The 15,293-nt window shown below is 40.9% G+C and overlaps 1 protein-coding gene across 3 annotated transcripts in view; it reads left to right on the top strand.

The window, feature by feature from the left end:
• Positions 1–10,900, top strand: part of CERS6 (ceramide synthase 6) — a 300,639-nt gene extending 289,739 nt beyond the window's left edge. Inside the window, exons 9-11 of one of the 3 annotated variants that reach the window (XM_029934444.1) lie at positions 2,018–2,174; positions 2,704–2,727; positions 5,359–10,900. In XM_029934444.1, coding sequence (XP_029790304.1) covers positions 2,018–2,174; positions 2,704–2,727; positions 5,359–5,511 — 334 coding nt within the window. In that variant the 3' untranslated portion in view covers positions 5,512–10,900. The remainder of the gene's footprint in view (positions 1–2,017; positions 2,175–2,703; positions 2,728–5,358) is intronic. The other 2 variants (XM_029934445.1, XM_029934446.1) reach the window with 2 other exon arrangements.
• Positions 10,901–15,293: the final 4,393 nt, after the last annotated feature.

Below are 15,293 nucleotides of genomic sequence, written 5' to 3'. Positions count from 1 at the left end.
CCCCTAACCTGTATGGTTCAAAGGCCGACGAGATTTATTTTATGAAGTTGAGGTGATATATTACATATTTTTCATATTTAAAAAACTCTTAAAACATGTTTAATACTTGAGTGAGTTCATAATTTCTGGAATAAAAATGAAAACTAATTTCTTAGCCATTTCCTATTATTGTAAATTTTGATTGCTTGCTGTTCCTAAAATAGTTCCATAGATTTGATGTTTATGTACTTGAAATGAAGTCTTAGACTGTGCCATACTCAAGGGCCAAAACTTTCAGAATAGTGTTAATTAATAATGGTGATGCTGGCTGGCTGTGGTTTGTTTCTGATTATGAAGGCAGTAACTCTGGTGTTGTGAAATATGATGACAACAGCTGACATGAGTTGGTTAAAAAACCATATTAAGGAAATCAGGGGCGCCTGGATGGCTCAGTCGGTTGAGCGTCTGACTTCGGCTCAAGTCATGATCTCACGGTTAGTGGATTCAAGCCCTGCATCGGGCTCTGTGTTGACAGCTCAGAGCCTGGAGCCTGTCTTCGGATTCTGTGTCTCCCGCTCTCTCTGACCCTCCTCTACTCACACTGTCTCTGTCTCTCAAAAATAAATAAAAAACAAAAAAAAATTGTTTAACCGTATTAAGGAAATCCTTTGAGTTCTAGTTTTTAAACATCAGCAGTGAAGAATTGGACATTACCAAATGTCTTTCTGTGCTATTGAAATAATTGGGTTTGTCCCAATTTGGCACATGGATGTGTAGAACATTATATTAACAGATTTCCTAATATTAGTCCCCTTCCACCAGAATGTGTTCCACTGTGTTGGAGAGTAATATACCTATAATGAATTCTAAAATTCAGTTCCATACTATTGATTTTTGTGCATTGGTCTCAAGAGACCACCAGTGTGACAGGATCAGAAACATATTTTGTGCATCTCTTTCTGGCCTATAAATGTGGGTTGCTGAAATTAGGGATGGAGAACCTATTTGTGTCTATTAGCCACTCTCCTTTTTTCTTTACTTTTTATCCCAAGTGCAAATTAAGTGAGTTTCTTTCCTTTTGTGAACACAGTGGTTTTCTTAACCTTCCTCAAAGCACTTATCACACTCTTTCTTATGCTACATATCTGTCTTCTGTTCTTGTGGGAATGGCCTGCGTCTTTTGAGTTTCTCATCCCTACCCCTTAGCCACTAAGCATTGTCCACCTAACCTCTCCTCTGGCCCTAGCAAACACTGCAGTGGGGTGATGGAAATAACACTTAGATGAGTTTGGTCAACATCCTTAGATCTCCAACAAAGCCCTGCAGTAAGCTTAGGAGGAAAGCAAGGAAGTCAGAGTGATTGTCAAATTCTGTGGGCACCATGCTTCTTTTTGGCAATAATATAAGTCCAGAAGGCAAGAATCAACTTCTAAAGACACAGGAGAGGACGCAGCAGGGACAAGAGTGAAGCACTGAAACCAGCCCTCTGTACCTACCCCAGGTGGCTGCTCCATCCTGGTCTTGATGGTAGATTATAAGAGAACAAATTACTTAAGATACTTTTTGCCTGGTCTTAGGTATATTCTAACCAGCACTGTGCTAGGCATGCAGTTTAAACTTTCTAAATAGCATTTCTGGAATTAACCTTTGTTCTTGCAATGCAATGCTATCAAATGGTATTGCTCACACTTCCTTAAAGACCAAAAACAACCATGAAGATGAAACAGGCCTTTTCACAAGTAGTAAGAGAGAGCACGACAACCCAAAACGTCATGGAAATTAATGGAAGAAATGACAACAGAAGTGAGAGGGGAGCAGAAGGACACTGGTCCAGCAGGAATTAAAACGAGCGTTAAGAAACCAGGGAAACCGTTCCAGAGAGGACTCTTCTAAGTACCTGGCCACGTTTCAGACCCTCCTTGCAGGGCGGTACTAGTTCGTGGATATTGTTGGCTTTGTGTTAGTGTGTACTAATTGAAGTTCCTGTGAAGGCAAAGTGGAAAGCGATGTTCAGTGATTACTTTCTCTTTTTCCCTAGGGTGTTAAATACCACATTATTTGAAAGCTGGGAGATCGTTGGGCCTTACCCTTCCTGGTGGGTTTTTAACCTACTGCTGTTGCTAGTACAAGGCATGAACTGCTTCTGGTCTTACATGGTCATAAAAATCGCTCGCAAAGCTATTTCAAAAGGCAAGGTAAGAGAAAATGTACTGCTTCTAGCATGTCCCAGGAAGCTGTATTTGGGGTGCTTCTTCATCAATAAGAATACTATCATTTCAAAACTCATCAAAATGTGTATGTTTTCTTCATGATTTAGCATAACCTCCTAGAAACCCAAACCAAATTTTCATTTTCTGCTGTTCAGTTAATTTTTTTTAACTTGTGACATCGCTTTGATGATGATTCCCACTGATCTGTATTTATAATTCTAGATATAATGATGATTTGTTGTGTTCTTTCTCTCCCTTTGTCTCCCATGGTCCTTTTCTGATTAAACTTCTACCAAAGAGAAATATAATAACTTCCTTTATGAAAAGGGTTGCTTGATGCAGTATGCTCATTTATGATTTTTCTAATAAATCTTAGCTAAATATCTTTGTTTACATATGGACTCATGAGGCTGATTCAAATAAAGTTTTTTGAAAGCAGTGGCTCTTCCAGAATGTTCTCTGTGACATTTTCTTACTTCCGTTGTTTGTTCTCTTCCTTCTGCCACCCTGGAAGGCTGGGAAGTGGAACCCTTTACATGTAAGTTCTCAGACTTCTCTCTCTGTCCTTGTTCTGGGTGCCGCTCTCATCTGTTAGAGGGGCACTCAGGCTTTTGTTTCCATGCATATCGTTCTGGCTAACCTGTTGACGCTGACCAGAGGCTTTAACTGAGATGTGGCTCCCACCGGGTACAAAGGATACCAGAAACAGCTCAGTTTGAGCCCTTTGTGTGAGCTTGCATCCCGGTAACTTGTGCACGATCCAGCAGGAGGAGAGAGGAATTTTTTCACTGGTGTTTAACATGTTTGCTGAAAAAAAACAAATAGAAATAGACCAAAGTGAAGTAGAAAAAACAGAACTAAGTTGGGGCAAGTATCAGTGTGGGCCAGAATGGGGGTCTGAGCATCAGCTGTTTCCTGCTCTGCCCTGACCACTTTGTCCTGGCCCTTTCCATGGAGCTCGAGACATCTAGGCATGTACTGTGAAGCCAGTTCTCGGCATCAGCTCTTATATATCCAGCATATTTTGACCAATTAACTGGTGAGAAGTGAAAGTTCATTTTTTTCTCTGTGACCCCTTCCTCTTTAAGATGAGCATGTATTTCTGTTAAAAAACACTCCTTTCCTCATTTGGATACATATTACATCCACATGCACTATATTATCATATAACAGTAACTGGAGATGTGAGAGAACAGTAGATTCCATTACTTGTCTCTTGATTGCATTGCTGTTTCCACCAGACATCTTGTCTTCTCTCCAAATTATTCCTCAGTCTTACAAAGAGATGGTTATTAATTTTATTGCAAGTCTCAGGCTTCAGAACATCTTAACTGCCATTGCTATTCTACCCAGAACAGTAAGAATTCATCGTGGCCATGGGTTACGGACAGTATTTTTCTATGGGTTATCTTGAGACATGTTAAATTATTCCTTTCCTTGAAGGTAACATAAGTATAGATTTTTTTTCCAAATTCAGTTAAAAATAATCTTACTAAGTATGGAAATGTAAATTAATTACTCTTTGAAACTAGTCTTCTTTCCTCTTAGCAGCTTAATTTATGACTAATGGATTTCTAAACATAGTGGTGCTTTACTATCATGCTATCTTTGTGACCCTTTTTTTAAAGTTAAAATATCCTAAATAATTCAGTCCTTTTAGTGTTTCTGTATCTAAATCTTCTTAGTGATGGCCCTTTTGAGTTCAGTCTCATCTCAAGGGGCACTGAAGTGAAGTCGACTTTTATTTGGTTGTTTCTGGTTAGAAAGGAGCAACTGCCATGCATGCATGTTCACACACTGTCCTGTCCACCCCCACCTGACAGAGATGACGTTATCTAGCAATAGTAGCTTCTCAGGTTGGGGACAGTGGTGGCACAGAGAGGATGTGACACAGAAAAGCCCCCAGTTCGTTCCGATGTACCTCCCAGGAGATTCTGCCAATGCACGTCCTAGACAGTCATGGGCAACTAGATTTGGGAAACCCAGTGAAGCCAGGCCCCCGGTTCCTGTTGCTACCCCACTTTGGAAATAAGGGAACAGTGCTCAGTTACTCAGAGACCTTAAGGCCTGTGGGGTAAAAATGTTTAGCATAATTTAGAGTAGGAGGTTCAAAATTTTCATTTTAAAAGCAGTTAAGGGGAAGCCTGGGTGGCTCAGTCCGTTAAATGGCCAACTTGGGCTCAGGTCATGATCTCGTGGTTCGTGGGTTTGAGCCCCACATCAGACTCTGTGCTGACAGCTAGCTCAGAGCCTGGAGCCTGTCTTCAGATTCTGTGTGTGTGTCTCTCTTCTCCTATCCCACTCCTGCTCTGTCACTCTCTCTCAAAATTAAATAAACATTAAAAAGAAATTGTAAAAAAAAAGCAGTTGAGGATTTTCTTAAGCCCTCCCTAAATGACTTTTTTGTTAGACTGTGACCTTTTTTTCTCCTTTATGGTAATGTATAGATTTATATGCTGCTGCCTGAGTTTGTGATCCTCATTATGTAATGAGACTGGGTGGAGGATTGAAGAGCCTTGGAATAATGGTCAATAGATTTTCTTTAGGAAATATTTTAAACCAGACCTCACCTAGCAGGTTCCCAAAATGCCTCCTGCCGCCATTAGTTGTTACATAGTACATAAAACAAAATGGCTGCTTAATTTTAGCAGACAGAATAGGAAAACAAGTTAAATCACAAAATAATGCATTACAAAGCCAAATAAGAATTACTTTTTAAATGATCTAACCTAGTGAATATCTCCATTAGTGTGGTTAATCCTTTATGGGATTTTCATGGAGAATGAGATCATCAGAGAGTAAACTGATCCATTTGCACCAAATTCCTATAATGCCGTTCCACTAGTATAGTGTGGTACTTTGCCAGTAAGAGTGGGTTTTATGGTCTAGTGCATTCTCATTGCCCAAAGGTACCTTAAAGAGGGCAGCGTGTCTAGCCCAGCCCCCTCTGATGCCCAAATCTGCCTACCTTCCTTGATAACTGACTTTGTCACTCAAATTCTCTATCTCCAGTGAAGGAGAGCTTACTATTATGGCAACGTTCCTGTCCTTTTTGACTTTTAACTTTCGGATCTGTTTTCCCTCACGTATGATTACATGTACTTCTGAGCATGCCGTACTTTAGTGACTCCCTAGGAGCTGGTAGCATTCACCTTCTTGTATTCCACAGGTGTCCAAGGATGATCGAAGTGATATTGAGTCTAGCTCAGATGAAGAAGATTCAGAACCTCCAGGAAAGAACCCCCACACTGCAACCACCACCAATGGAACCAGTGGTACCAATGGGTATCTCCTGACTGGGTCTTGCTCCATGGATGATTGATTTCTCAAAACTACAAGTCCCGAACAAAGTGAACTGTTTGTTCCTGGAAGCGTTTAATAAGTTGCAAACATAGTTCCTTTCATTATATCTCAGTACCAGAAACAAAAATTAGGAATATCAAAGCATTTTGAATAGTGCACTGCCATATGTCCTGTCTGTGAATGAAGAAGAATTACCATTCTCTATACGTAGGCATGCTGTATGTAATTGACACAAGGGAACAGTATTTGCATTTGTACTGTCTTAGAATATTATTTGTATTTTGTATTTGTTCGTAAATCTGTGGACAAAAGAGGGTTTCCTCACTCCTTTTACTTTCTGGGTTCATGACAGTGAGGGAGATACTCCATCTGCTTCTACCCCTTTCTATTGCTGTAACTCAGTTTGCTAGGAGCATCAGCTTAATTTGTCACTTAGAGCAAGCAAAGCCCAGTGCTAGATTCTCGTGCCGCTCCAAGTAGGTTTGCTTCCTTTCTGTTACAGTGCCTGTTTTGAAATTGCCTGTATAGTCTCAGTGACCATTTTCCCGTGTAAAGTTTAATCAGGATGAGTTAGGCTTTTTAATTGTCACTGATTGTGGTCAATTAGCAGTTCAAATTAAAGAGTATGGTTTGGAATAGACTATTTCTTGTGCACATGGCCAAGATTTCTTTAGTGAGTATGAGAGCTAGTTGGAGGTAAACTTTGTAGGTTACAGAGATTTTTTTTTTTAATTCCCTGTTATGAGGTCAGTGCTTTGGCTCTGAAGGAAGACATTTGCTTAAGGTCATAGTTACAAACAATGAAGTCACTCTTACTATTGGGAATTTGTCCCTTGACCTGACAATAACAGAGAACAGCTGATTTCAACCAGATTTCAGCACTACCCCTATAATTACCACAGTCTTCTGTCATGTCATGAAAAAAAGAAGCTAAGCATATTTTGGGACAGCAAAGGAGACTTTGAACAGTTGGCAAAGGTCACCTCTAGTGCAAAGCACTTTGTTGCCACCAGCATTCGAGGAAGTGCCCCATCTAGTATTTGATCTTTTTTCTATTTTTCTGAACAAAATAAAGCCAATGGGAGAAAGACGATTTTCCTCTCTGTCTTTTCTCCTTAAACATGATCCACAGTGACTCTCCTGTTATTAGAAACTGAGCAGGGTTGCACTTGAAGCCCTCTGGTTTGGTTCTTTGAAGATCTGTTCAGTTTCCAAGAATTTTTATTCAAATAGAGCTACTTCCAGAAAAAGCATAATAAAAATTCTACTGGACTATGGCGGTGTCAGCAGTGAGGAAGGTTGCTGAAAGTAGGTTGCCATAGCCTCCTACCTGGCAGTGTTACTTATGTATACGTAAGAAAACTACACATAAACCAAAGACTTTATCTCTTTTCTTCTACTTCGAGGTAAAAAGGAATTAAAAGTGTTTATAAACACTTATAAACAGAACAAAACAAAACAAGAGTCCAGGGCCGTGGTGCAATAATATAAATGTGAGTCAGGAAATAGTAAAGGCAACAGCAGAAATACTAGGAGGCTCATGTCCTGCTTATTTGATTCTAATTTTTGAAAAAGTTGAGATAAATCTTTGTGCCCACAATTTGCAACCTGTGAGTTAATAGTTAAAGTAATACTCCCAAACAAAAACCTCACACTGTAAAATTGTCTTTCCCCACCTATAGATGGAATAGTATGTTTCTGATAAGGTCCACAGTAATTATTAAAGACCCTTCAGACATATGTCCGCTTGTTGAGAAAACAATACAACTAATTCTTCTTGTAAAGCCTTATTGGTTTATCCCACCAGAGAGGAATATGTCTAGGAATGTAAGTTGTGGACGGTTTGAGACCAGTCATGAGCCATCAATAGTAGTTTTTAGTCATCTGAACATCTGCTAAAATGCAGATACATCAAATGGAACGGCAAGCGTGTTATATAGCTGAAAATTTTTGAGGTGAAAAGCTTCCTTTCCGATCAACTAAAATGTGGAAAAGAAGAGTGAATTGTACCTTGCTTTAGTGTCTTGAGCTAGTCCTCTCAATGGGGGAAATAAACCAGAGAACCACAGTGTGTTCAGATTTGGGCCATCTGACACCCCACCACAGAAAAATAATGTGAAAACATTGGCGTGTAAATTAATGGTTTAGAAGAGTTGCATGAAATGAAGTAAATGGAGTCTGTCCTTAGCAAAGCAAATCTAAGCAAGCTATTGTTTTAACCAAAAGTCACTTAGAAGGAGGACTGAGAATACTCAGGGCCTCAGTGACCAGTGACACTAACTTAACACAGTCCCCTATATACCTATAGATTTTTATTTGATTCTGCATTTTAGGGCAAAGATTTCTTTTTGATTAATCAAAGTGGTGTTTGTAGGCCTGTTAAGATGAAAAATAATACACTTCTGTCTACTTCTCCCCCATGGTAGCATGATAAGACTGAAAGAGAAAAATATGTGGATATCTTCTCTTCTTCTTGTGCCAGGCCATAGCTTTGGAAGTGTATTTTGTAAATTCAGAGTGTTGTTTCCCATTAATTAACTTAGCCTTTGTTGAGATCTCCTTCCTTCTGGTCATATTCAGACCTTCCTAGGGTACCAAGGGGTATATAGGAAGGAGTCTAGAAAAAGTAATATTTTATTCTCTAATGCTATAGCTTTTCTAGGTCTCTTAGTGGGGAAAAAAGTAGAAAATTGAGTAGAACTTGGCCTTGAGTCAATAAATGATATGAAAATGTGTGATCCATGTATGTACATGTATATTTCTCCAAAAACATGATTAAAACCAAAATATCACAGACTCATCCTTATCCATATTTTTTTTCATAAAAACTATCCATCATGTACTATAGGAACTTCCCACCACCCTCTCAACTTCCTGTTCATACTACTCACCCAGCGGAGAGTGGCAGTATCCCTTTGGCCTCTTGCCTCAGAGCTACGATCAGAGGGCCTAAGGTCAGCATATAAGCCAAATGTAGTTCACATTTCCAAATTCAGTCTGCAAATGTTGACACTAGAGGAGTAACTGTCAGTATTTTGGATTATTAAGCTGAATGTTGGGGGCAAAATGCATGTAGTTGCTGCTTCACCCTAGGGAAGCATCCTAGGAACATCCAGCTCCTGCCAGGCTGCTAGGTGTCCTGAGGTACCATCCCGTAATGAGACAGGTGTCTGAAAAAAATGAACTAGGAAGAAAGGTAGGCTCCCCAAAGCAAGCAAGCAGTTGGGTCAGAGAAATAACTCTTCAAGGACATAAAATCAGACCTTGTTTAGCCAAACTGATGGGTGAACCTCAAAATGTCCAGTTCTGATGCCAACTTTCCATTCTGAGTATTCGATAGAGGTTGGATTTGAACAAACTGAATGCTTTCACCTTGGGAAATCAAAGTGGATCTCCCACTTTGTGGATTCCAACCTCATTGCTATTTGGGCTGAAGTAAAAAATGAGATTTTAGTTCAATTTCCCTGAGTCTTTGCAAAAGAGCTCTTCAGAGAGAACTTTATAGACGCCCATGATTGTTCCCATTCTGTTCATGATTTTGCATCGATAGTTATTTATTCCCTTTCTTAGAAATGTTAATGCCAAAGTTGCCTGAATATTTGAGTATTTTTCCTTAATTTGAAGTGTACAGAATAATTCCAGAGGTGTTAAAAAGATTCTGTTTATTTGTGTCTGTAATGATGTCATTATGTCCAGAGAGGCTTCAAGAAATCCTTTGGAAATGAAAGGTTAAATGTTTACATTTCATGTGATATTTGAGGTCTTAAGATACTAATTAGCTTACTTCTTTTTCCTTTGTCTTTGGCTGATTCCTCTTTGTAGATAAATATTTGTATTCCTGAAATGTTTATAACATTCAAATAAGAAAAAAACGAATTACATCAAATCAGCCTGATGAGAAAGTGATGACAGGCACTTTCAGGTGTTCAGCAACTTGTATGGAAAGAGAAAAGGCAGCTCCATTTGTTGCATCGCACTTGCTGCCTAGCATGCTGTTCCTGAAAGGAATACCCTTAATAATTATAAACAGTTCTTGAAGTCAAGCCGAACGCAGCAGATAGTAATTAGTACTGGTTCTCTATGGCCACCCGGTAGTTCTTTATAGCAATAGGCCAGCAAAGGACCATGTGATTTGCCTTTGTGTGTATGGGCCCCTCCTCTCCCCTAGGGGGCGCTTAGTAGATGCACCCTAGCCCTGTCCATTTATCCACTCTATGCTGTTGTAACTTCTCTAATACCTACTCAGAGGGAGCGTACCTAATGCTGGTTTTCATGTAGAAAACTTTATTAGAGAAGATAAAACATCCTAAGTAGCAGTTTGTAAGATCTGCAGACACCCAAAGGAGAACCTTAGTCTTTTCCTGGTATTTCCAACTTAAGTTCAACCTGAAGCCTTTGAAAGGAATGCCTTACCAAATGGCCACAAGCTAAGACCCCATCAGATCAAAGAAATAAAAGTCTCAGCAACCAGATGGCATATCTTATGGTGTCTCCACAAGACTAGACATTCTCGAGACGGCCAGAAACTGATGGGAGGAGACTGTTAGCCCAAGATCTCTCTTGTTCATCTCATCCACCAACACTCCTTTCAGCCTCCTGGAACTCTTGATAAAAGGGAGCCAAAATATTGTCACTTATCAGCTATCCATTTTCCAGTAGCCTTTGGATCAGTTGATTAGAACACTCTTTCTCTGCCTGATTCCATTTTTCTTAAAAACTATTGTGCCCATGTAAGCCCGTTTTCCTGACACAGGTCCATGAAAGCTTGGCTTCTTCTTTTGCTCTGTGTCACATGGCCTGTCAGAGACAGCAGCTGTTGGTATGGTTTCTGTGTTAAGTGAAAAATTAGATTTTATAGAGATAATTTTTTTCTCTTGGATCGACAGTAATTTTTTAAAAACTGTCATTGTAAAACTGCCCTTAAAAAATTAGAGGCTTTTAAAGTTTAGCTGTGGCAATTCTGGGACTCTAACTTAGAGAGTCATTAATTTAAAGACAGAATACACCCTCCCAAGTGTGATTTCCAAAAGTCTCATAAAGCCTCCAAGCCTGTGATTCTTCTCAGCTCTCCGTTTGCTCACAGAATCCATTACCTCCATAACCAGTGTGTGTCAAGCAAGGGGGGAGAGGGTTCATTTGGGGATTTGTTTTTTATTTGTAGTGACAAGTAGGATAGGTGACAATACCTTACTTGTTTTCTTAAGACAGTTCAGTGCTTGGGCATCTTGTCAGAAGTGGAACAATGTACTGTTAGCCGATTAGAATTATTTTATGTATTGTTACGGTGTTTCGCTGATTTTTATATGAAAATATAATTATTCATTCCTGATCTCTGGAAGCAATCATTATTATGAGGATCATTTTACTTTGGAAACACTTTCATAATAAAGATAAGTATTAAGAGTAAAGTGTGGATGTCATTTTCTGGAGGCGCTACCCAGCCTGCATTTGGTAATATGTCACATCTTCCTGGACAAGATTTATTTCGGGACACACACCATCCTACCGGTTTCCTGCAAAGTTTCTTAAACCCCAGTTGTCATTATCATTACTGAAAAGGTGGTATTCTATGTTAGAAATGTGTTATTTTATCCAGAACTTGGCTAAGCTACTCCATCGGATGGCTGCCCACGCGTCCATTTTGTTTGCCAGGTGGCCTGCAGGGACCGTAAACTGACACTCAGCCCTCAAGCAGGTGCATGACCTGGAGAGCAGCCCGAGTCACCAGCAAATGCAAGTTCCTGTTAAGACTTCCCCAGCAGCCCTTGTGACCATGAGCGTCCCCTGTCTCCCTGTGCCTGGATGCCTTGTGTGCCCCTTAGCTGTGACCACCAGGGGTTTACCAAAACCCTGCTCTTTTGAGTTGGCCCATCCAGCCTTAGCCTGGGAAGTCCAAGGCACTCTACTCACAGACTCTAATACGGGTGTGTGCCCCAGGTCCTGCCTCTGCCGTCACCAACCTGTGTGGCCTCTCAAGGCACGTGGTGTAACTCCCCCGTGACCTGTGAATAAGAAACCTCTATGTTTCCATGTCTCTTGTGCTTCATTGTTGAGCTTCATTTCACCATCTGACACCTTGTGCTCCACTTAACGAATTATTAATTTAACATAGTTTAAACATTTATATGCTGAAAATTAAGATATAGGGGCACCTGGGCGGCTCAGTCATTAAGCATCTGACTTTGGCTCTGGTAACTCACACTTTGTGAATTCGAGTCCCACATCAGGTGAACACAAGTCCTGCTTTGGGTGAGCCCCACTTCTCTCTCTCTCTCTCTATCTCTCTGCCCTTTCTGGGATTCTCTGCCCCTCACTCACTTGTACCCTCTCTCTCTCAAAAAAAAAATTGATATAAAAACTTCAATGTTAGATTTTATTTAGTGCTTCATTCTGGAAACAATATTAAACATTATTCATAGAGATAACAGTTCAAATATATCAGACTGCACTGATATTTCCAAGTTATAAAAAGAAGCATTTAGGACATAACAATCCAAAACACAACACATGCAAAACCGTCCCTGCCCGTGTGTGCAGGGCCCGCGCTTCACTTTGTTAGGGTTTCGCTCCCTCTTTCTTCACCTTCCCTGTGTAACTGGCCCCCCAGCTGCTCTTCTGCTGCAAGCTTATGTCATCTAATATCTCAAGAGCCGCAAAAATAGTACTGACATTCAACCAGATACACCCCCACCGCCACCACCAATCTTCTGAAAAGTAAAGCAGACATCCTATCAAAAATCTTCCAAATATTAAAACCACCTCCAACAACAGTCTGAGGCACAGAAAGATAGGCTATAAGCAAACGCACCACTCTGGGAAGCCATGGACTCTTCCAGTTCTGTGAGCAGAGCAGAATCTAACAATAAGCATCCCCCCCACAATGGAGCCCAGCCTCTCTAGGCCCCTCACTGCTGGGGCGGCCACGTCCACCCCGGGCACATGTTATTTCTGTCCCCTAATTCTCTTTGCACTGAGCCTGCACTGGCTTCACCAGAAGCAGTGGTGGCAGTGCGAACAACAGTGACAGACGACATGACAACAAGGAGGTCGTGCACCGGGATCTACCAGGATGTGAGATGATCACTCATAACCAGTGGCCACGGTGACTGGAGCCCGAGTGCCATGACTTTTTATTCCCCACGGTGCTGTAGCATGAGGAAGTGAAAGTTCTATTGGTCCTGGGGTGCCCGGGTGGCTCAGTCAGTTAAGCATCTGACTCTGGATTTGGGCTCAGGTCACAATCTCCCAGTTTATGAGTTCAAGTCCCCCAGCAGGCTCTGTCTGAAAATGAGGAGCCTGCTTGGGATTCTTTCTCTTCCTCTCTGTCTACCCCTCCCCAGCTCAAGCTCATGCTGCCTCTCAAAATAAATAAATAAATAAACTTAAAAAAAAGTTTTTTTAAAGGAAAAGTTCTATCATTACTAAACATTAAAGTTAAACAATTACATAAAGCCTGTTATCAATCAGACTCTGGGCAGGAAACAGAAAGTCACTGTCAGATGATTCTGTTGGAGAAACGTCAATAAAAGGACACTGTCTGAGGAATGGATGAGCTGAGAAGCTCAAACACAGAAAGATAAAGCACCCAGAGGCCAGCAAGCCTGGGGAGCTGTTAGCACCGGGGCTGTAACCAGACGCCAAGGGCAGGGTGCGTCATGGAGGAGAGGCTGCCTGGCCTGGGGAGCAAAGACTCTGACATCTCCTTCCTGCTTTCTCATCGCACCTATTGGCTGAACTCAGCCAGAAAGACGCCAGCGGGAGCCCGAGAAGATGTAGGTGGTGGAGTCCTTCATGGTGTAAAGCAGAGATGTGATGGCGAGAAAACAGTACCAGCAGAAGGCTGGTATTCCTACAGCCTCATCTAGAGCCCGGCGTGTGATAGGGCACAAGAAATGTTTGCTGGAGAAACAAATGAACCCACTTATGAGAGAGAGTAAGATAGAAGCTCTCAGCAGTTAATACCCTGCTGTTGAGCACGAGAGCAAGATGAGCCTAACAACGCACTTGGCCTTCAACTCTGTGAACTCCGCATTGCCACGTGTGTGCCAGCTTCTCTCACTGCTGCTCAGCACGAGGCTGAGGGGCTTTGTGGCAGGGCTCAGGTTAGGGAAGCCACTCATGGTACAGGCATCCCAGACTGGGGACAAAGCACATCAGGGAAAGAGGACTAAGGACTGAGGTTGGAGAAGTGTCTAAAAACAGAGAAGAAAGCTGCCTGAGTAGCTAAGTTGGTTAAGTGACTAGTGATTTTGTCTCAGGTCAGGATATCATAGTTTGGGAGATCAAGCCCCATGGAGCCTCCTTGGAATTCTTTCTCTCTCTCTGTGTCTCTCTCTGTCTCTCTGTCTCTCTCTCTCTCTCTCTCTCTCTGTCTCTTTGTGATCATGGTATCTCCCCTACCAGGTAAGTATTCTCTCTGTCTCTTTATGTCCTTCCTGACTCCCACTCCCCACCCCCAAGTGCGTTCTCTCTCTCTCAAATAAACATTTAAAAAGAAGAAGAAGAAACAGAAGAGAAGAGAAGAGAAGAGAAGAGAAGAGAAGAGAAGAGAAGGTGTTGAATTACTGGAGAACTAATGGAACAGAATTGTGAAAACATGGGGGGAGCTCTAAGCTCTGATACTCATGACCAAGTTTTGAAGCAATTCTTTAGGCAAGAGGTTGATTTAATTTTTTTAAACTTAATGAATGACGAAAATATTTGTAGAGCCAAAAGTAACTTGAGCAACAGAGGCTCAGGTTCATGACTACATTACTCAATCATTTAAAAATATAGAGAGCCCGGGCAGCCTGGGTGGCTCAGTTGGTTAAGCATCTGACTCTTGATTTCAGCTCACATCATGATCTAATGGTTTGTAAGTTTGAGCCTCACATTGGGCTCTGTGCTGATAGTGCAGAGCCTGCTTGGGATTCTCTCTCTCTCCCTTCCTCTCTCCTACCCCACTTGTGCTCACTGTCTCTCAAAATAAATAAATTAACTTCTAAAAAAATTTTAATAAGTTATAAAAAAATAAATTAAATAAACATTTAAAAAAATAGAGAGCCCACTAGGTGACAAGAATTATCATAGGCACCAAAGATAGAAGGGTAGAGAAAACACATTGTTCCTGCTTTCATGGAACAGACAATCTAGTAAGAGAAAGAAAACACAAAACAAGTAAATGAGGACTATTAGTTTGCTAGTTCTACCATAACCCAAAATCACAGCCTAGGTTACCTGAACAACAGAAATTTATTTTGCCCAGTTCTGAAGGCTGGAAGTCCAAGATCGAGGTGTCAGCAGGGTTGATTTCTTCTGAGTCCTGTCTTCTTGCCTTGCCTTCTCATTGTGTATTTGCACAGTCATTCCTCTCTGAATCTGTCTGTGTCCTAATCTCTTTTTTTAAGGATGGCAGCTATATTGAATTAGGGTCAACACTGAAGACTATTTTACCTTAATCACCTCTCTCACTATTGATAAAGTTTATTAGTCTCATTTTTCCAACAAAAGGGACAAAACAAAGTTTCAAGGGTATTGCAATTTGGAGAAAGTTAACATCCTCCATCTTTTACAATAAATATTGATTCATAGATGTAATCTATTTCTGGGGCTTTTAGAGATGTGTATGCAAAATGCATAAGTGGAAAAGGTACCTTAATCACCTCTAAAAGCCCTGTCCCCATATATGTATGTGATAAATCACTGTATTTTGTTCCTGAAATTATTATTACACTATTGTTAACTAACTTGGGTTTAAATGAAAAAAAAAAAAATAGGGGCACCTGGGTGGCTCAGTAGAAGTGTCCAACTTTAGCTCCGGTC

This window comes from Suricata suricatta, chromosome 3, assembly GCF_006229205.1.
Source record: "Suricata suricatta isolate VVHF042 chromosome 3, meerkat_22Aug2017_6uvM2_HiC, whole genome shotgun sequence".
NCBI lineage: Eukaryota > Metazoa > Chordata > Mammalia > Carnivora > Herpestidae > Suricata > Suricata suricatta.
This window is presented reverse-complemented; position numbering and strand designations above follow the sequence as displayed.